This window comes from Crocodylus porosus, unplaced genomic scaffold, assembly GCF_001723895.1.
Source record: "Crocodylus porosus isolate Cpor-Errol unplaced genomic scaffold, CroPor_comp1, whole genome shotgun sequence".
Classification (NCBI taxonomy): Eukaryota; Metazoa; Chordata; order Crocodylia; family Crocodylidae; genus Crocodylus; species Crocodylus porosus.
Genome location: NW_017728947.1, coordinates 42850758 through 42872796, shown reverse-complemented (window position 1 = coordinate 42872796; position 22039 = coordinate 42850758). Strand labels below are relative to the sequence as shown.

Below are 22039 nucleotides of genomic sequence, written 5' to 3'. Positions count from 1 at the left end.
TTGAATAGACACATCTGAGCTAGCTTTAAACCAGCTAGACTGGGGACTAAAAACAGTTCAGCCAGGGCCTCATGGAGCTCAGTGCAGGCTGCAAACCTTCCTGAGAAAGTGGGTGGAAGTGCAGGCTAGGAGGGCTTGCTTGACAGGAGAGGCTGGATGCACCCAGCCTTACAGAGCTAGAACACGCTGTGGGGCCCTGGGTTTTCCCATTGCCGCAGGTTATGCTCTCATTACTGTACTTGACCAGAAGCCCGCTGTTTTCTCTTCCCCAGGTCTTGCTCTTGAGAAGGAGCAATTTGCTGACAGAGACCCAGGTAAGCTCTGTCTAGCCACCTAGCACAAGCCTTTCCAGGATGCAAGGCCGTATGAGAGACTCTATTATTTTCTCTGGGTCTGTAGATAAGTCACAAAGGCCTATGGAAAACAGCCACCCACTCCAAGTTTTCCAGGACAGCCCCAAATTTCAGGGCTGTGCCTCAGGATTTCCCAAGTACTCCCTGAAATGGGACCCTTGTTCCAAATCTGCAGAATTGGTCTCAGTTGCGTACAAGCAATGTCTTGCTGCGTCTGAAGAAAGGACTCAGTACAGTGTTGTCTGGCACTCTGGGAACACAGCTGAGCTGTTTCCAGTCTGGGTTGCCATGGGCTGTCATAAAACTTGCTCTGAGAAAGCTGGTTACTTAAGGCCTGCTGACACCTGACCTAAACAGACTTAATCAGTTGCATGACATCAGGACACTACTGAGGGTGTGACGTATACACTGTCATCCAGTTCTCATGATCACTCCAATTGTGGAACTGGCCCCAAGCCATTCAGCTTTTTACAGGTAGCCGGGCTGTACAACCTGGGCCCATTCAGTCATCTGGGCAATGTGAGCCCTGAACCTGCTTCACCCGCCCTCCTCTACTGGCTGTCACTGTTCTGAGTAACATGCCCAGGTGGGCAGTGCCCTGACTGCCAGAAACACCTCAAGAGGTTGGGAGCCCCAGGGTGGTCAGCCCTGCCCGGAGCGGGAGGAAACATGTAAAGCCCATACAGGCATTCTGTCCCTAAAGAACTGCAAAGGTCCCATCAGAGGCGGCCCCATCCCATGAGGCTGGAGAGGCTGGTGGCTCTGAGCTGGAATGTTCCATTTTCTCCAGCCTCTGATGTCACCAGAGAAACTAGGACACAGTAGTGAGCACGACCTGCCATGCAGATACTCCTCTAGCCTTGAGCAGATAAGGTTGATCAGGGCGGCCACCTCCCAGCTGTGCTGCTAGGAACACAGAACCTCTCAGGGCAATGGCCACAGAGCCCACACGGCGAGCAGTTAAACTGAAGGCCCTGTCTTGTGCTCCTTTGGGTGTTGTGTGAGGAATTGGTGCAGCTGTAGGATGAGCTGGGGAGTTTCTCCTGACTGTGCATCAAGTTTGACTAGGTGCTTTGACTTTCTTGTTGACTTTTGACTTTTACAGATTACTTATCTCTGGGGGGTCTTACTGATCCACTGACCCATGAGACACACCTGCTGGTCAATCCATTGTCTTGTAAGGATGGGTGGCTCAAGGTGCAGAGGTTTAAAGTAAGGCATTGCTCTGTGAAATGTGATAGAGACATGAAGGCAGACAGTTACTGGGGGAAGAGGTGGGAACTTTGTCATCCAAGGAGCAGAACATGGAGACATGGTGCATGGAGACTCTTATCTTTAGGCTCTGATTCAGACCCAGTCTGGGTGGCTGGAAAATGAAAACCTTGCCCATTGGGCAGCTGCAGAATGAATCTGGGGCTCAGTCTGCTACTGAGAACAAGTGCCTCTGTCACAAACCACCACAACTCTAGCTGGGCCCCTGGCTCTTTTAGCTGCAAGGCAGAGGACCAAAACTGGCCACAGGAATGGCACACTTTGGGGCCCAGCAAGAGCAGGTTAAGGCTTGTCGGTGGCCAGTGAGGAGATGGAGAAGAAAGGTGCTCAGCGGCTGCCCATGTTGGATCTTTACTATGGCCAACTTGAGGATCTTTGTCAGATCATTGCCTGGTTCCCACTAAAGCCTGGGTAGAATGATAATGCAAGGAGTAGAAACCGAGCTGGGTACTTGCCACTTTCATTGCTTTGTGACCTTGCATCACTCTCAATGCCTTTTGCTGGTAAAAGTGGTGCTTCATATGGACAAGGGGGCACAAGTAAGACCTGAGGCTGCTGCTTTGGCTTTCCATAAGGGGGAAGCAGTCTTCCCATCCCACTCCACCAAACCCTTCTTTTTCCACTGCACCTTCCCAAGGAATCAGGTACAGGGTATGAGTTAACCAGTACAATCCAGGGAATGGACAGCAGAAGGCAGGGTTTCCACAGCAAAAGCCTGGAGCATGGGGCTGTTGAGGTCTCTTGGCTGGAGCCTTGCCTTGGCTTTTCTCTGGTCTCTTTGAGTCTTTGTGTTTCTCCATAGTGTCATGTGCTAATTAAAAATGAGGTTGAGAGGTGCTTCCAAGGCTTCACAGTCCCTGATTACAAACTTGTCATAAATAGCTCCTGGGGATGAGGGTTATAGGGGCAGACAGGAGTGGGGTGACAGTGAGATTTTCAAGCCTTAGCTAAAAACAACATTGTCCTGGGAAAATGCGGAGGTTAAAAGAGACACGACTGTTCAGGCTGAGCAGTTACTCTGCCCAGCTGCTCCCTACATGCCCAGACAGAAGCTCAAGGAAGCTGCTTTTCTTTTGGAGTTTCTTCTGTAGGGAGAAAGTGCAGGCCTATTCTGCAGTGTGGGAGGAAGGAAAGGAGGGCTGAACTGATCCCATTCCTCTGGGTAGGAGATGTCAAAAGGAAACACCATCAAAAAGAGAGGAGAGGGGCTCTCTTCTGATGCTAGCTCCATTTGTACCAGCCGAGCCAAGCTGCTGGAATTGTAGAGGTGTCGGTGGGTAGAATTTGGTCTCTTGATGTAAACGCCACCATTTCCTCTGCTCATTAATACTGAATTCAGAAGAAAGGTCTGTGAAGGGCAAGGTGTCATACTGACATAACTCTGTCCTGACCTGAAGTGCTGCCTCTGTCCCTGTCTCCCTAATACTCCAACCCTGGACACCTTACATGCAGCTCTGCCAGCATCCCTCAAATATTTAAAAAGGCTAAAATTCAGGACTAAAAAAAGATAACATGGTGGAGCCAGGCAAGAATGGAATGGGGAGAATGGGACTGAACAAATTAGGGAGAACGGGATAAGGAGGAAGAGTGGAAACCTTTTACAAAGCCAGAGACATCACACAAATAGAAATATTGTTAAAGACTGGGGAAACTAAGCACAAGCAGCCCACAATCCCAGAACTGCAAAGGCATGGACAAGGGACAAGAGATGGACACCTACTTATAATATTTTTCTCTTCTGTCTTTTCCCCATCTGCAGACTCCATGCATAATATCTCTGCTCAGCCCTGGCAGATGAAGATGGCTAATCTTACATATGACAACTTTACCAATGGCAACCGATCTGAGGTGGCCATCCAGTATCCCTCCAACCAGTACAAGACTGTGGAGCTGATATTCATTGCTACCGTAACCGGCTCTCTCAGCCTGGTCACGGTGGTGGGGAACATCCTCGTCATGCTGTCCATCAAAGTGAATCGTCAGCTTCAGACTGTCAACAACTACTTCCTCTTCAGTCTGGCCTGTGCCGATCTGATCATTGGGGTCTTCTCCATGAACCTTTACACAGTCTATATCATAAAAGGCTATTGGCCTCTGGGGGCCGTGGTGTGTGACCTCTGGCTGGCACTGGACTATGTGGTGAGCAATGCCTCTGTCATGAACCTACTCATCATTAGCTTTGACCGATACTTCTGTGTCACCAAACCCCTGACCTACCCAGCTAGGAGGACCACCAAGATGGCAGGACTGATGATTGCAGCAGCTTGGATATTGTCCTTTGTTCTCTGGGCGCCTGCCATCTTGTTCTGGCAGTTCATTGTTGGGAAGAGGACTGTCTCGGAGCGGGAATGCTACATCCAGTTCCTGTCCAACCCAGCTGTGACCTTTGGGACAGCCATTGCTGCTTTCTACCTCCCCGTGGTCATCATGACTGTACTGTACATCCATATCTCACTGGCCAGCAGGAGCAGGATAAGAAGGCATAAACCAGAGAGCAAGAAAGAGAAAAAAAACAGGCCACTCAGCTTCTTTAAGAGTCCTCTGATCAAGCAGAATAGCAGTTCTCCTAAGAAGGAGATAGAGGTGAAGGAAGAGGTAAGAAATGGGAAAGTAGATGATCAGCCCTCAGTGCAGACAGAGCCTACAGGCCAACAGGAGGAGAAGGAGACCTCTAATGAGTCCAGTACAGTCAGTATCACTCAGACCACAAAGGAAAAGCCAGTGCTGGAAATTTTGCCAGCTGGGCAAGGGCACAGCCCTGCCCACCCACGAGTTAACCCAGCTTCCAAGTGGTCTAAGATTAAGATAGTCACCAGTCAAACTGGTAGTGAATGTGTCACAGCCATTGAGATTGTCCCAGCTAAGTCAGGAGCCTCTGACCAGAACACGCTGTCAAATTCCCGGCCGGCCAACGTGGCTAGGAAGTTCGCCAGCATTGCCAGGAGTCAGGTGCGGAAGAAGCGCCAGATGGCAGCCCGGGAGAAGAAAGTCACCAGGACTATATTTGCTATCCTGTTGGCCTTCATCCTCACATGGACTCCCTACAACGTGATGGTCCTGATTAATACCTTCTGTGAGACCTGTGTACCAGAAACTGTGTGGTCCATTGGGTACTGGCTCTGTTACGTCAACAGCACCATCAATCCAGCCTGTTATGCCCTCTGCAATGCCACTTTCAAGAAAACCTTTAAGCACCTTCTCATGTGCCAGTACAGGAACATTGGCACAGCTAGGTAAGCTGGCACTCAAGGCCCACTTGGCAGAGTTATAAATATATTCTCCTTTGCCTCTTTGTTTAGAGGGTTCTCCATCCACCACTCAGAACAATGCAGACTGTTTAAAGACTCCAGATGATGCCCTTCACCCAATGCTAGAGAAGATCCAAGGCAGATGCTAGATGCAGCTCCTGGATCATTCTCATCCTGTGGGAGAGCCTGAGGAGCCTATAGACATTCACCAATCAAACAGCACCTGGTTTTCTGCCACATCCCTGGATCCTAAAGAGGCAAAGCCAGAGGCAGGACATTATAAGGAGGCACCAAAATTACCTCCAACCTTTGCAGCTTGCTGCTCTTGAGATGTTGGCTAAGCTAGCATCAGTTCTTGATGTCACCCTAAAACCTAAATGTATTTCCTGTGGATTATGCCTGTGTGCAGGGTGAGATGTCTCTGTGCAATAAGGTGTGAGGTAAGAGCAAGTCCCTTGTTTCACTGACTGACTATCCTGATGGCTTTACAATGCTTGTAGGTGTGGAGGGAAGTCAGGAGATTTTCAGCATGCTCTTAACCTATATAACACTGAAGACAACAAGGAACACAGGTCAGCCACACAAGGTGGTTGTCCCAAGGTGTCAGCTGATTCATTTTTGGGCCAGCTTGGCATGGATGTGCTCATGGAAGACATTGGATCATTCAGACCCCCTCCTGGGGGCCAGGGCAAGACTCGTCCCTATCATGTCATCTCTAGCATTTTTAGAAGTCCCAAGGGAAGGAGTAGCACTCCCACATCCTTCCTTTTGGGGAGACGATGCCACAGCCTGATACAGCAGCTTGCCTGGAAGCTTTTCCTGAGCTTCAACCTCAGTATTCCTCTGTGAGTTCCATCCCATCCTCGCCAGAGGCATGGAACAAGACTCTTGCATCTAGCAGATAAGGGTAAAACCCCAGTGTCGCCCTAAGAAACACCAGAAACTAATACTGCGCAGGGGAAAAAGTGTCAGCGCGAGATATCTCTTTCTGCAGCCCTGAGGGAATGTGACCTCTGAGAACCATGTGGCAATGTTAAAAATAACTGTCCTTAGGGGAACAGGGAGCTGATGCCCTGCTCAGAGTACAGTGGTGTGCAGAGAGCAGTCTGGAGATGGGTAAGGCTCTGCTGCTGGAGCTGAGGATGACCTTGAAGGGAATGACAAACTGACCCTGTAGCTCCCTACAGGGCTGGGGCTCCTGCAAGGTGCACAGGGCCAGACAGTATGCTCCCCTGACTCCCAGTGGGTGTGGGAGGGACATTTCACCTGCTGGTTTCTGGACTCCGGCTGTAAGTTCCCAGAGTGTGGGTCCTGGGCGAGGGGGAGGGAGGAATTACATCATGGACCTCCCCACTAGCTCCAGCTTCAGGTACAGGCCAGAGCCTAGGGGTGTGAGAAAGCTGCTGAGCTTTGTAAATGGATGTAACTCTCTTGTCAGTGTTGTTATGGAGTCCTCAGCATGTGGGGTTCATTGTAAATGTGCAGCCCAAACCCCAGCATAGTTGTATATACAGACCAAACCGATCGATGCCATTGCTCAGCTTCTCCCAAAGTCACACATCCTAAGCACCTCTCTGGCACAGGTAGGCACAGCTGTGGGAGGGTGCAGGTCATGGCCTAGGCTGGTGAGGGGCAGGGATGATCCCTGCAGTCATCTCCGTAGAGAGCTGGGAAGGGTCACTCTCTGCACATGGCATCCCCATGTCTGTCCCAGGGGATGCTGTGCAACTGAGACAAGGGCTGCTCCTTGGCCCTGCTATGGCAACAGCCTCACTGCCACTGCCTTTAGGATAATTTGCGTAGTGTTACCCAAATGCCTTGCATTTTTTAATTATTACAATTACAGTGGAACCCACTTCAATGAATAAAGAAACCAAACGAGAAGCAAAGGGCCTTCCAGTGGTTAACTCATTCCCACAGAGCTGGCTCCAGAGTCCATCCTCTGCATGCACCCTGTGTCAGGGGTCACTGCCTAGGTGACCACTAGCCTCTCTGGCAAAGCCTGCAACAAGCTGCTGCTGCTGCTGCTGGGTGTTTATGAAATGCTGTAGGAGACAATGTGCTTCCCTGACTTGGGGGGCAGCCATGGGCAGGGAGCTCTGGTACAGGGGGCTCAGCAGGCATTCATGCTGAAGGAGGGTATGGCTACAAAACCTGGATGCTATGGAGAAGGCTTTATCTTTTGCCCCAGCACCCACTGGCTGGAACAGACTTGTCTTACCCTTGTGTTTTCTCTTGCCCTCTTTAGCACCCCATGCTGGCTGATAGAGACTGGTACTGTGTTATATTACACCCCTTGGTGGTGAAGACACAGCTGGCCTTTCCCACCTTTCTGCTCCCTGCAGTTCCTCCACTGGCTCCTCCTTAAACAGCCTCCCCTTCATGGCACCACCAGTGTTTACACTTCTGATCCAGCCAGTCCCAGCCAAGAGATCAGGACCAGTCATCCCCATAGCAAGCATCACCCGCAAGCCCAGATCAGTGCCCTGGTCCCATCTGGACTGAGTGACCAGGGAAGCAGATCCCCTGAGGCCACAGGCCCCACCTATGCCAGCGCTTAAATGCCAGACCCAGTCCAGTTTCCTTGTTTAGGCAAAAGTGAAAATTCTTGCTTCTGACTGTCCATGCACTTCTTTGCTGGCTTCCTGGCTGTGACTGGTTTCTGATCCTGGTAAGACCCTTAATATCTCCTGATTCTAGTTCTCTGCTTTGATTCTGGCTCTACCTTTGGCTTTGGCTTTCAGCTTCTAACCCTGGGTAACCCTTGGCTTACCCTGTCTCCGGCTTCAGCTTCTGAGCCTGACCTGTCCTGACTTTGGCTACAGCTTCCAAATCTAGTTCTGATGGTGGACTCCCAACTCCCTGGGAGCTGATTTGGACTGCACCCATATTTCAGGTGTCCAAGCACTAGACCAAACCACCTATGCCATGGTGCATAGCAACTCCTTGGTGCTGCTTCACACTCATTTGAGGAAGGCTTTGCATTTGGATTCTGGTTGGAGTCCCAGTGTTCTTCACCTGGGTGTAACTGTTGGCTGAATGGCTCACCTGGGAAGGGGATAAGCTGCTTCAAGGCAAATGAAAGCAAGATGCTCCAGTTCTGTATGACCGCTCCTGTTTATTTCAGGGGCTTGAGAGCAGGATTCTTCTGGAGTATTATAGTCTCAGACCCTGGGCCATGCAGGCCTGGGCTCAGAGACACAAAAAGGATCCCATGGCATACAGCACGGCTTGCAAGTAGGGGAAGAAATGGGGGAGGGTTGCCTGAGGAATAGCAACTATTCTGTCTGCCCTGGATAGGAGCTGTCCTGCTCAGTCTGTGCCTAAGAGGCTTTTCATTGCTCTTGGTCTGGCTTCAGACATTCCTGTTGTGTGCTCATCTGGTAACAATTACCTTGCGTTAGCTGAGGCATTCCAGAGTGCTCAGGAGCCCAGGGCTGGGCTGCTCTCCCTGGAAGGGGAGGGTGGCTTTGGGGAGGGCCTTGGGCAGCTTCAAGAAAATTCTGGGAGTGCCTTTGAGGCTTTGCTGTCTAGAGTTACTGGGCACGCTGCCTGCCCTCAGCCTTAACCACATGGGGGCCATTAGTTTGGCCTAGGACTAGAGGCTCCAGTGAACACTGTCTGATTGCCCATGTTGCCTGCCAGGGGCACAGTAATTGCTACCAGACCCGTGCAGGGCTGGCATTGTGGAGGAGCTGCGGGGCAGAGTTCAAAAACGTGCTCCTGAGAAGGGAACTTTCTCTGTCACAGTTCCCAGCTGTGCATTGGTGCCAGCATCTCTCCTACTCCCCCCACACTGGCTTTTCTCACCTACTTCTCTTGCTGCCTTGCTGTACAGTGGTGTTTAGGGAAGCAAAAGCAGAGAGAATAACAGAACAACCCTGGGAGAGCAAGCTTCCCTCCACTCCTTCTGAGGGAGCAGAGGCTAGAGGCAGCTCTGGGAACAGCTGGAAGATGCTGGTAGCATCTCGCTCACCTGCCCCCTCAGGTAAGTGCCAATACAGCATCGGTATTCTGCCAAGGGCCAGGCTGGCAGCTTGCTGGGCATCTGAAGGGGACCTTTAACTGACATGGAGAAGAGGTGGCAGCCTTCTTCCCTAGGCCTTGCAGGTCTCAACCTGCTATGGGACCAAAGGGACCACAGAGTCTGTAAGACTGTCCAGAAGCTCCTTCTGCCTTATGCCCTTCCTTCTCTCAAGCAGCTGTGCTGGGTCCTTGCCTAAGTAGGGCTCTCTGCCTTGTCAGGTGGGGGCCAACACTGAATTCCCCAGGGGCATTCCTGTTCTCCCAGGAGCTTTGTAGCCACTTGTAATTTCCTCAGGAGCTGACATACTCCCATTATTCTGTTGTTGGTGACCCAGCTCCCTGAAGGTCCTCACCCAGCCTCAAGTCCTGCAGGACAAAATCACCACAGCACGGTCTCACTCAACTAGACTTGGAAGCTGTGGCTTTCTGCATCCACTGGACCAAACTGGACCCTGGTTTTCCAGTCACTTCCTTTAAGGTGCTGTTTTTTCCAGTCTGGTTGGGAGTGAAGGCTGGAATAGCTGTGGCTTCCCCACGGTGTGGCCCCACACCCCTGCTCGCTGTAGTCTCTGGCTATGAGGTATTGCCTAATGCAGGGAATGGCATTTTTTCTAATGCCAGGCCAGAGTTCCCATCTACGTTAGACTCCCAGTGCCTGTGGAAGCCTGGGCCTGAGCAATGGTGGGCTTCCCCACAGGCAGTGGTTTTGTCCCCACATCTACGGCATCTCCTGTTGAGAAAGCCTGTGATTTGACTACACAGTAGTAGCCCTTATGGTCTGGTCCAGTGCCACAATTGAAGTATACAGGCCTGGGAAGATGGGACACCAGTACTAGAAACCAGCCCAGTTGCAGAGTAAAAGCAGATCAATTCCCATGTACCTATGGGAAAACAGACTTCATCCCAGACCTTCTTCCCTGACCAGCTCCAGCTGGCAGAGCCAGCAGCAGTCTGCACACTTCTATCCTTTGCACACAGCTCAGACAGCACCTGTCCACACGCATCTTCGGGCACATGCTTGGTGGTGGGGTAAGAGGCGTGCTCTGATATTGAACCAAGCCAGGAAGCAGCTTCTTCAATACAAAACCCTTGGTGGCACACAGCAACCTCTTCCCCAAGGCCACCTCCCTTGGCAATTCCCTAGTTTTGGTGCCTGCTCCTGGCATAGCTTTACTTTCTCACAGGAATTTGGACCAAGATCCAGGGATGCATTTTAGAAGCCTAAACATTTGGATTGAAGTGGAATTAGACAGCCAAGTCTAAAAATATGATCCAGAAACTCCTGCTGCAGCTGCCACAAAACCTGCTAAGTGCTTATATTCACTTAGTGCCTATATCTTGGACCACAAATTTCCCTGGGACCTAAACCTAGGCTTCCAGTCTCAGGAACTGGCTACCTAACTCCCTTTTAAGCCTTCTTTCAATCCAGATGGAAAGCAGAGTAGTGCCTAAAGTCCTGGCCAAACTGGCTACCCAGAGTAAGCCTCTGGGGGTACAGAGCAGTCCCTGGAATGATCTAGCAGTCACCTCATTAGAGCAGGTATGTCACAGCCTCCCCTTGCTTTCCTTCTGACCTCCAGAACAAGAGGAAGACTCGGCACTGTATTTTTTTAAAAGACTTTTATTGGAAAAGAAAAAAACAAATTTCCCAAAGCGGTGAGGACTTGCCCAGCACCGGTGTGAGAGCATAAAGCAAGGAGAGGCTGCAGTGCTCCGACACAGACAGCTCAGAAGGAATGGGAAGAGAAGAGGGAGAAAAGGGAAATGCCCATTAACTTGGGGGAGATTTTTTTTCCCTTGGTTGCTGCTGGAAACCCAGTCAGCTGCTGGTGGCAAGCCAAGCAGCAGGAAGGGGTCACCCTGAATGAAGAGGCCAGTCTTCAGAGGAACCTGGGCTGGGGGGGTGAAGGAGGACTGAATGCACAGAGGACCACAGGCAGCACGCAGACGTGACCTCTTGCAAAGTCAAGGAAACCAGAAACAAGGCTGCAATGGCTCCAGGTCTTCCCCTTGCATGTTAGCCCTTTGGTGAAAGTCCAGAGGTGTCAGGGCTCCTTGCATGTCCACCCCTTCCACCTGGTTTACTTGTAAAGGTTTAGTTTTTCTGTTTCCTGAAAGCACTACTGTCAATCAGATGAGTCATAAGGCTCCCAAGTTTGCCAGGGCAGTGCCAACAGCCACTTGGCTTCAAAGACAGGCCCAAAATGCAAAAGGCTCCAGCCATTACCAGCCCAGAGCACCCCACACATCACACCGAGTATCTGAAAACAAGAGCAGGACAGGAGGTGCCAGATAGTGGCAGAGGAAGGGTACAGGGAAAAGAGACAGCACCTCTGACAGGAAGGGGTGGATTTGCTCTCTACAAAACTAGTGATTAGAAAAGGCATCTTGGTTAAGGAGGAAGTTGTTGTAGGGAGGAAGAATGGAATTTGGCAGAACATCGCCAAGCGGGAGGACCAGGCTGCAGCTCCAAGTGATGTGTCCAAACAGGTTCAGGCACCATGTCCAGGGCTTAGGGGGAAGGTCTCCTCCCCTCTAGTCCTTCCCCTTTCCTTTCCTGGCTGTTTGGAAGAAATAAAACAGTAAGAGTTAGCATCTTCGGAAGCCCCACCTCCTACACACGTTGGCTTGGTATCTGAAGTGGTCAGTTCAGTGTAGCTGTGGCTCATTTGGTACCAAGCAACTGCTTGACTTGGCCTGTAAATTTCTTCAGTTAAAACCCAAGAACTGACAGTGAATACAGCCAGGGCTGGGGGGGCAGGAACCTTGCTCATCTGTGCTGTTGCCATGCAAGTCTCTATTTAGTGAGTTCCACACTTGCCATTCCCATGGTCCCATGCAGCATGACCTCCTGTTGGCAGCTCATCTAGACCTTTTTCCCTTCATCGTAACAGGTGCCATTATATTTGCATTAAACTCAGCTGCCTTCTGAGGGTGCAAAATAGAAGGACTGGAAGGGCAAGAGGAAGGGAAAAGAATGTCTAATGACTGGCTGCGATCAGGGCAAGGACTGCCCAGGCATTGAGGAGGGAAATGTCTCCTTGGCGTTCTCCTCACCAACTGTCCTGCACTCACCAGGGTAAAGCAAACACCGTTGGCCGTTCATGGTGGTAGCTGAAACTCCACTGGCACAAACGAACTGTATGGCAACTCCTCTAAATGACCAGCGATAGGTTTGGATCAGGGCCCTTCACTTTGAAGGATCCCAAGCATCTCACAAGCTGTACATGCCACACAGGATGCTGAGCAATGCAACAGCCCACTTAAAGTAGAGGAGAGGAGGGGGAAAATCTTAGTCTGGATTTCACTAGGGACTCCCGTAACCAATAGAAACTGCAACAGGAACTGCAGGCCTCTGGAATGCAATTCTTCAAATAGGAATGTGACTGGGAAACAGAGCCAGCAGTCTGACTCTTGTGAAAGAACCAGGGATCTTAGCAAAGGTACCTGGGCCTGGTATTTTGTTCCCTCCAAAAGATGTCCCTTGCAGCTGCAGAGTGCTTCACGGCCCTGGCAGGACATTGTCTCAGCCCTGAGCCAGAGGGAAAAGGCATGCCCTGTTGTATCACCAGCACCACTCAGCAGCCTGAAGGCTTTCCTTACACATGCAACCCAGATGGACCCAGCTTAGCCTGGGAGATCTACCAGGTTTGTACCACCAGGTGGGGATGGTTACATTCCCCAAGGTACAGCACATACTCCACAACTGTTCCTACAGTAACACAAGATAAGGACCATGGAGGGTCAGGGACTGACCTTTGGATTTTGACTTGATCTTGGGAGAGCAGGGTTTGGTCACGAGGATGGTGTCCTGGCACTGGGCATTGTACAGGGCTTTCTTCAGGGTGCCAGAGCGGGTTTTGAAGCCTGTTTGAACATTACACCCAGTCCAATTCTCAAACTTGTACTTACAGTCAGCTGGAAGAGAGGTGAGGCTCATTAGACAGTGCCCAAGTTAAATGCCAGCTCCAGGAGTCCTGGGCACAGCATCTGTACTGGCAGGCAAGCAAAATTTACTTCACTATATCAGACTGATCTGTGCTGCACTTGTGATCCCCTGGTCAGCAGCTACACTGCCTCTTCTGGTGCCCAGAGATATAAGCCCAGGTATACTGCAGCACAGAATCCTAGAAAATTAGGCTTGGAAGAGACCTCAGAAGGTCATCTAGTGCAACTCCCTGCTCAAAGAAGGACCATCCCCAACTAAATCATTTCAGTCAGGGCTTTGCTGAGCTAGGCTTTAAAAACCTCCACGGATGGAGATTCCACCACCTCTGTAGGTAACCTGCTCCAATACTTCACCACCCTCCTAGTGAGAGTTTTTCCTAATACCCAACTTAAACTTGCTTTGTTGCAGCTTGAGACCATTGCTCCTTGTTCTGTCATCTCATCTGCCACTACTGAGAACAGTTTAGCTCCATCCTCTTTGCAGCCATCCTTCAGGTTGTTAAAGGCTGCTATCAGTGTGTGATGCTGGCACTGCCACCTTGCACACACACACGGGAAGGTGGGTCCTGCTAGTATCTGTATAGCATGGACTCTCCTTCCAGTGGGCCCGGTACACTTCTCAGCAAACAGGCCACTCAGAAGGCCCGGTGCCCAGATAGTAAGGCACCACTATATACTGGAGGGCAAAGGCAAGCCACCCTAACATGAAGCCTTGAGGGCAGCACCAACCAGCATGGTTTCAGGGGTGGCTGGCAGAGAGGATAGCCCAAGGTGCTCCCAGACATGACCTGCAGGAAGGGTAGCAGAGCTTCCAACAAAGGAGAGCATAAAGCTAAGCAAAGCAAAGCTCAGTCATGTAACACTGAGGCAAAAGGCAGGCTGTGTGGTGCCTGTTCTACTTTTCCGCTATGGACCATCAGTCTGTCCAGCCTCGTGAACGATCTCCTGCTTCAGAGGACATGAGCAAGATCTCGCCTAATGCAATTCACCCCCAAACATCACCAAGGCACCACCGTGACTTGCAGAACCTTTCTAGCAGGAACCTTCCCAAATAGAGACCAACATAACCCCGCAGCCAGAGTGAGTTTCCACTCATTTCACTCCCATTTCATATGGAGCTCTCTCCCAAATATTTGTGTATGCCTACACACTGGCTGTGAGCACCACCCCCCTCTGCCCCCTTTCTCCAGACAACTCAGAGCTCAACAACGACAACTGCTGCTGGAGCACTAATTTGACTAGTATCTAGCCTTTCACTTCATAGCAAAGTAGGACTGGAGGGGATGTTTGTAGGGCATTTAGTCCAATCCCCCCTTGTCCCACTAATCCTATGACAAACTGGTTTGCTCCCTTTGCAAGGGCAGAGCTGACCTCACAGGAAACATGTTGAAATCAGGGAACCCATAGGGCCCCCTACAGCCACCCTGGTCCTTAACAGATGTCTCAGCATGCAGTCCTGTTGTGACTGGAATAGCACGGCCAGACCATGTTGTACTGGGACAGGTTGTCTCCACAACACACAAAGGAACCATGACAACAGGCACAAGGCAGTGAAGAATCAGGCCCTGTATGGGACCTGGGTGGGCTCCTGGCAGCTGCCTCCATAGCCCTCTGAAACAGGTAACCATGACAGTCACAGAAGTCCTACTCATTTTGTGTGGTGAGGGGAAGCTGGTGGTGCTTGGCTGTCCCCCAAGCCAAGCAATTCTTTTGGGATGAGGCCATACACGCACCTCCAAACTCTTTCTTCCAGTTGCAAGGGATCTTGCACTTAACTCTCTTGGTCTCCTCCTTGCAGGTCCCCTCACGGTAGCCTAAACCGCAGTCTTTGCTGTTAGGGACACAGGACCCCCAGTGCCACTCCTCACACTCAGAGCCATTCTTCTTCACTTTGTCTGCAAGATATAGGAGGGAGAAGTCCATCACTGTGGGAATGGAGACCAGCAGCTAGCCCCATGGACAAGGGTCCCCTGCCTGCCCTGTTGCCACCCCAAGTAGACGGTCAGGGCAAGGTCTCCATACCCTGAGCACCCATGAGTTTGCCCCTCACCTTTCTTGTTTTTACCAGCCTCAGAGGTTGCAGCTATGATGATCAGCATCATGACGAGGAGAAGCCCACGGACCTGCATCCTGCACAGGGAAAGGGAGAAAGACAAGAAAGAAGTCAGCAGAGAGAGGGAACCCTGTAATCTGGAGGGACAGGGGGTGGCAGGAGACCCAGGAGAGACATCAGGCAAATGTGAGAAGGGGAACATGAGGCTAGTGGAGGGGAACAGAAATAAAGGTTTTACAAAATTACAGTGGTGGGGTAGAGGGGGTGTTAACTGAGGCTGTGTGGTTTCAGGTGTGCTTGGTGGTATTAGGTTCTGGAGGTGATGAGGACAGGGATTAAGAGTGGGGCACAGGGAGGATCAGTCACTCTTCCCTGGGGTTTGAGGTGGCCCAGGTCTGAAGGTTTAATTTGCTCCGTCTTGGAATGACACACCTCCCTTTCTACTCACCCCATAGCCCTGATCAGTTGCTGTGCAAGACAGTGTCTGGAAAATGGTGACCTGGAAATGTGTGTGTCCTGCAAGGAATAGCAGAAATGGTGACCTAAACTTTCCTTGTATTGGGACTATCTGGGCAGGGCAGGGCAGGGCAGCTGACCAAGGGGAGAACCTATTGCTATGGTTTCTCTCAGCTCTAGTGCTTGACTTGAGCCTGCCAGAGGGTGTCTAGGTCCTTCCTAGGGTGTCAAAGTAGGAGCCAATTATGATTACAGAGGTTTATGGAGGAAGGAGGAGAGTGTCCTCCTGGTTTCGTAAGGAGGGGTAAATGAAGTGATCCAAGTTTAGTCATTTGGCCAGCTGTGCAGAGAGCAGGACCCTCTGCATCCCACAAGTTCCTCCTTTACTAGGATCTTCCAACAACTTAGCCCCTTTCATCCAGATTTCCTCAAAACTGAAGTAGGCAGGAGCAAGTTAGTGGGTGCCAGCAGGTGTTCCCCAACCTCCCAATCCTGCATATCTTCCTTCAGGAATTCAGCCTGGTTGAAGTGACACCCTCTCAACCTCCTTGGCCCAGGGCAGGAGACCAGGGAGGACTGTGGCCTTTCAGGTTGCTGTAAGTATCAGCAGAAAGGGAATTCAACTCCTAAGTGAAGGGGGGTGGGGGGGGGGGGGAGGGGATAAATGGAAGTAAACAGGAGGATAGGGAGATCCTGCTAGCTGTGACTGTAAAACACTACTTGTTCACCAAAAAGGGTAGCCCCTTCTTGCCTGAGGGAACAGCTGGGTGTTCTTGGGTGGAAAGATTTACAAACAAGAAAAGTTTTGATTTCTAGGAGGAAGGAACCCAAGAGAGAGAACAGAAGCAGCAGCCAAAGGTAATGACCACCAGCTCACATCCACTCTGTTGGGTGAGAAGGGGACTGCATGTTAACTCCTGGGAGACAGCACTGAACAAAGGTGACTGTGAAAGGATCAGTCCCAGATGAACAAGGCAGGTGCAGAAACCTCAAAGTATGACCTTAGGAATTTCTCCATAGACCAGGGCCTTCCTTGTAGCCCCTTCTCAGGCTCTATAGGCTATCTGCAACCACAGTGTGCATTCAAGTTGGAGCAGAGAGCTGGGGTCTACCAGCACCACAGGCCTAATCTCTCAGTGACCCTAAGAGGGGCCCATCTCATATTCCACAGTAGGTGACTGCCAGATTAGGCCTCTCATTTCAATTTCTCTGAAGTTCTCTCTCCTGAAGTGGTGGAACCCCTTTAATGAGTGTCAACAAGTGTAGAGGGCTCAGGCTGGATGTGGGAACATGAAAAGTACAATCCCCACCTCCAGCTTCAAACCAGGAGCAGACAGAAGGAGACTGGGAAAGCTGATCTGCCTGAGGGACTTGCTGCTTCTGCCCTTGGAAAGCTGGGAAGCCTCCTGACTGCCTGTTGGCAATAGCAAGGCTCTGCTCCCCATTCCCTGTCCCTGGTATTTCCCCAGGCCCTTTCTGTCCCCGTATTTCCCAGTGCCTCTTTTATCTAGTTCCCAGCAGGCTGCCTTGCCTATGCCAAAGATCCCCAAGGTTGGGCGACTACAGCTGCTATGGAACCTTTATCCGGCTCCAAAAGAATCCAGGGTGGAAAAAACCCCCTACAGCCATCAGTTTTTTTGAGGACTAAAACAGAAGATTAAAAAAAAAAAACAAAAACCCATACAATGTAGTGCTCATGTGGAGCTTTAGAAGTGAAGCTACTCCCCCTGCTGGCTCCTTAACGTCAGCCCATTACCATGTCCCCACAAAGGGACAAGGCAGGAGACTGTGTGTGCATGTGTATGTGTGTGCTTGCGTGCGTGCATCTGTGTAAGAAAGGCAGAGAGGCACTTTGTGTACAGGGAGGGAGAAGGGAAGAGAGGCATGTAGAATGTGCTGTGTGTGCACATACCACACAAGTGTTTCTACATGTGCCTGAATATTTAGTGAGGGCACACGGGTGCACGTCCACACGTATGGCGAGGAGGTTCTATGCTACACAACTAGGCCATGTCAAGTTGACTGCATTTCTGTTTTAGCTAAACTGCAGCTGCTTGTTGCAAAGAGCCTTCAGCTCAGGGTTGCAGACACAGATTCCCTGCATGGGCAGTGTGGGCAACTCCCGTCACTTCCCTTGGGCTGCACGGATACAGATTTTGCGGGCTGATACCGATAGTCGATTTTTAAGGAGGCATATCAGCCGATACCAATCTGATTTCCAATACAGCTGGGTGTGGCTAGTAAGTCTGTTGTGGTGGAAGCAGAGGGGGGAGGGAAGGGGTGTGTGGGGGCAGATCAATGCCCCCTGCGTTGAGGGAGGGACTGCGGTAGTGGCTGGGGCAGATGCTACCCAGCTGGGGTGGGGCAGGATGCATGCTGTGTGCCCCAGATCTGCATAGGGAGGGCGAGGGGGAGGGTTGCAGTTGCACGCTGGGGCCAGGACTGCACCAGGCTTTTCCCAGTGCATGGAGGCTGTGCTTGGGATGGGCGGTAGTGGCACTAGGAGGGAGATTCTGGGGGGAAATATGCCTTCCGTAGCCCCCTCCCAGTGCTGCTGCCATCCACCCCAAATGCAGTCCATGCCCAACCCCCCCTGTGCCGAGAAGAGCCAGGTGCAGCCCCAGCTGTAGCCATCCCCCATGCAGATCCAGGACACATGCTCCCCATGTTTTTCCAGGGTGTGTGTGTAGCGGTGGGAGCCGCCCCCCAATCCCGCACAAACCGCAGCTCTGTCCTGCAGCCCACCCCAGCCAGGCAGCATCTGCCCCAGCGCCTCGCTCTCCCTCACCATGTGGAGGCATTGATTTGCATTCCCATGTCCTTTCCCTCCCCCTTCCCCTTCCACCACTACCGACTTACCAGCTGCAAGCAGCTCTCCAAGCTGCTGGCCTGTGCTCCTCACTGCCTACGTGCCATGCTGTGGCTGTGCGCGTGCACAAGCATTCATTGGCCAAATTATTGGCCACATCAGGCTGATTTCCAATACAGTTAATTTTCTTTATATCAGTGTCAATTCAATATCAGACCAATGTATTGGTGTACCTCTACCCTCCCCACATCCCATTAGTTATGCCAGGAGATTAAATGGTAAAAGAGGAACAAAGCCAGTTTGGGGATGTGCAGGAGCAGGAGAAAGGATTCAAGCTCTTCCAGCACACCTCTTTCCACGGTAAAACAAGTCTCAAACCCAAATGCCGCTCCATTAGACAGATCTGAAATCTGCCCCTGGAGCCCTGCCTAGGGACATTCTGCAGGAAACCGATCCCTTGTCCTGAGGGGGCCTATAACAATGTCAGCAGCAGCTCAATAACAGCTCCCCCTAGCTCTGGGAAATCTGGGAGCCCTGCAAGTCTGAACAGAAGGCCCTAGCAAGGTGGTTGTCCCTGCCCTGGCAGGTTTTCTCCTGATTTTCCCATGATGAACAAGAAAATTCCTCTAGTGTTTTCCCTACTGGTAACAGTCCACAGAAGAACAACAATAAACAAAAAGCTCCCCCCTCTGCCCCCGTTGCTATATAGAACTGGTACAGCCAGCAGTGATGCCTGCTTCTATACACCCACCAAGGACCTCTACCTGGTTCTCTCCCTGGGGGATGAGCAGTGGCTTTGCCAAAAGGTGGCACCTCCATCCCTCCCCAAAAGAAAGAGGTACAAATGCACCACCAGGTGGAGCCATGAAGACTGCGGCTGGAGACTCAGCTTTCAGCCAGGCACAATGATCAGAAGCACAGAGACCTTGTTATACCACCTCTTGTCATTCTTTGTACCACAAAGCATCACTGTGATGCTATGAAGAGGTGGTTGAGGAAGGGGGTGGGAATAATCAGGCAAAGACTGCTCTGGAAATGACATCATTAAAAGCCACATTTTCCAAAGTGGCATCTGATTCTGGATGCCTGGTATAACTCAACCGGGGCCCAATTTTCAGAGGCATTGAGCCAGCACCACTTCCAGATGGCTTTGGCTGCCCTGTACCACTCTACTTCAGGCCCAGGGTGCTTCAAGTCCAGCAGAGAGCAGCCTGTGGGTACCTCATCAGGCCTAGACCCACCCTGAAGTAGTCTTCCCTTGGGAAGTCTGCACACTAGCTGTTCCATCACAACCCCCTATGCGTAACCCTGGCTTAGTGCTTCAGCAGGACGTGGCAAACTATGTTCAAAGAATGGCAGTGGCTTATCCAGGGATCAGGTCAGGAACACGGAGGCCCCAGGATCAGGCTAGGTGAGTTTCGAGTCACAGATGCTTGGTGACCACTCCCTCGAGTCAATACACTTGATGGGTAGGACTGTCCAATAACCTTCCATGATGTTTCCCCACAGTCATCCCCTATATCAGTGGTCTCCAAAGTGGGGTGCGCACCCCCCAGGAGGTGCACAAGACGATCCATTGGGGTGTGGGAAGAAAATATTAGAACTTCTATTTATATTTATATAAATATACATATATTGGGGGTGCGTGCGCAAAAAGTTTTTACTGATAGGGGTGCGTGATCAAAAAAGTTGGAGACCACTACCCTACATGGTATTTCCACCAAACCCCTCTGGAGGGGGCACCACTCCTCCCAACCTCACCTCCTGCTCTGCTCCCACTGCATTTCCAGACTGTTCTGCCACATGGGTTGGCCTTTTTCCTTTTCCCACAAGCCCCACTACAGAGGAGGGAGACAGCTCTCTATCCTCCGTGTTGCTTATGGTCTGGCAGTTCGGAAGCCTGATGGCAGCACACCCACCCAGCTATGCATGACTTTCCCTGCAGGCCTGGGATGGACCAAGTGCCTTGCAGGGAAGAAACACTGGGTCAGCATTCAGTCCCTTCCCCCACACGATCACCCAGGCAGCACGCTGGAGAGAGCAGCTCTGTTCATTATTCAGGCTCCAGCGCGCTCACCTTTTGTGCGTCCACCGCTGTGAAGCTGCCGGCTTCGCTCTGAATTGAACTGTCACAGAGAATTACACAGCCCGGCTGGTTGAAGGCAAAACTGAGGGGATGACTGCCGTCTTTCCCCCCTTCCCCACCTCAGCTGGGAATTACCCTGCAGAGCACAGCACCAGTCTGGACACAGCACAAGCCTCTTCCCACCAGGCTCTCCTCAGAGGTGGAGAGGACAAGAGGCTCAGCACAGAGCAAGCCGGAGCAGCCCACATTCAGGATGGAGCAACTGGGAACAGAGTAGATGGGACTTTTACAGCGTTAGTGCTCCCACCTCGCTCTCTGCAGCTCCTTCTACGGGGAGAGGAACTAGGGGAGGTCTTGGTTATCACAAGGGTGGCATCCCCAACCAATCCCCTACAGGGCCCTCAAAGCAGCATTTTTTAACTCTTCCCACTTGACCCAGACCCTTCCACTCACCTTCCCTTTGTAGCTCTGGTTTCTCTGCAGCATTGCTTCCATGTAATGGAGCCTCCAGTGTGCTCCCACTGACACCCTCATCTCCTCTGGCCCAAACTAATGCTTGCTTCCTCCTTTCCATCCTCCAGCATCTGCTTACCTCTTCACTGGCTTCCCAGTATTACCCTTCTTTTTACACCTTTCCATGGACTTATTCCACCCAATTTCTCTACCTTTTCTGCTCTTCTAGCACTGGCCTCCTTCCTGCCACTTCTCTCCAAGTCTCTTCAGTATGGGTGAGGCGCTGCTCTTCTACAGCTCCCCCCATCTAAGACTCTGCCCTCTTGACTGCACGAGAGACATGGCCCCCAACTTCCAGAGGCAGGATTCACTATGCCATCATCTGCCTCTGAACCCAGATCCTAGAAACCAGGTGCGAACCCAAAACGTTTCTGAGTGACTGACCAGAACACAAAGACTCAGCTTCACCTGCTGCAGCTGTCAGACACTGGTAAACCCTTCTGGCAGAACGATGTCCCTATGAGGTACATACATGACAGACAAGACTGGAGCCCAAAGAAGGGAGGGGAAGGGCTGTCTTGGCTGAAGTGCAGACTGGGGGGTAAGGACTCCTGGGTTCTTTCCCAAGCTTTACTACTCACTTGCTATGCAAGTCACTTGCCCTGCCTGTGCCTCAGTCAGAAAAAGAAATTAAGAGGTCCTTGCGATTTCCCCCATCTGCACATCACTCACTGTACAGCGATAGGGAGGACAAAAGGTCACCAAAACACAGAAACACTGACACTCCAAAACAGTTCCCAAGCAAAATAAAAATGACTTTGAACCTAAGTTCACAGAACTATTTTCCTTCAGCATCGAGCTCCATGTTCACCCCTGCTGAAGCCCTTCTATGCCTGGTTGTTACTTTTTTTTTTTTTTTTTTTTTAATAGAAGTCCAGCTTCTTTGTCATGGGCTTGAATATGTCCTTCTCCCTCATGTCTGGTCTCGCCCCAAATAAGCTGCTTACCTATGGACAGAAACTGACAATCTCTCTCATCACCAATGGTTTGCTTCACCTGGGATCAGCTCTACAGAAAGTTTCTGAGTTATTATAAAGGATCATAAAGGCCAACCATAAAAATGAAGGACCTAGGGACCCTGTCTGATCTCTCCTCTATGCCAGGGGATGCCAGCTGCTGGTGTCTCTCTTAACCCAGGAGCTGATGCCTAGGCCTCTACCTCCAAGCCCAACTACTTTGCAGCCACCGACTGACTGGTCTGAATTGTTGCTACACTTTGGGTACCGGAGAAACTCCCGGGATGGATCACTCAGCCCACAGACAGCAGCTGAAAAC

General features: G+C 51.2%; 2 protein-coding genes and 1 long non-coding RNA gene across 3 annotated transcripts in view; 2 read left to right on the top strand and 1 right to left on the bottom strand.

The window, feature by feature from the left end:
- Positions 1-246: 246 nt before the first annotated feature.
- On the top strand, positions 247-6033 carry CHRM4 (cholinergic receptor muscarinic 4). Its single transcript, XM_019552337.1, has 2 exons — positions 247-314; positions 3385-6033. Exon 2 carries the CDS (start codon positions 3390-3392, stop codon positions 4860-4862), a length of 1473 nt encoding a protein of 490 aa, XP_019407882.1. The 5' UTR covers positions 247-314; positions 3385-3389; the 3' UTR covers positions 4863-6033.
- A 4661-nt stretch (positions 6034-10694) lies between these two features.
- The window catches only part of MDK (midkine (neurite growth-promoting factor 2)), a 12742-nt gene continuing 1397 nt past the window's right edge, over positions 10695-22039 (bottom strand). Inside the window, exons 2-5 of the mRNA XM_019551257.1 lie at positions 14898-14977; positions 14581-14742; positions 12656-12817; positions 10695-11460 (exon numbers count right to left, since the gene is read on the bottom strand). Of these exons, the coding sequence (XP_019406802.1) occupies positions 11435-11460; positions 12656-12817; positions 14581-14742; positions 14898-14976 (429 nt within the window). The 5' untranslated portion in view covers position 14977 and the 3' untranslated portion in view covers positions 10695-11434. The remainder of the gene's footprint in view (positions 11461-12655; positions 12818-14580; positions 14743-14897; positions 14978-22039) is intronic.
- LOC109320961 overlaps positions 15450-22039 on the top strand; it is a 23861-nt gene continuing 17271 nt past the window's right edge. The window contains exon 1 of the long non-coding RNA XR_002103900.1: positions 15450-16123. This is a non-coding gene — a long non-coding RNA (uncharacterized LOC109320961). The remainder of the gene's footprint in view (positions 16124-22039) is intronic.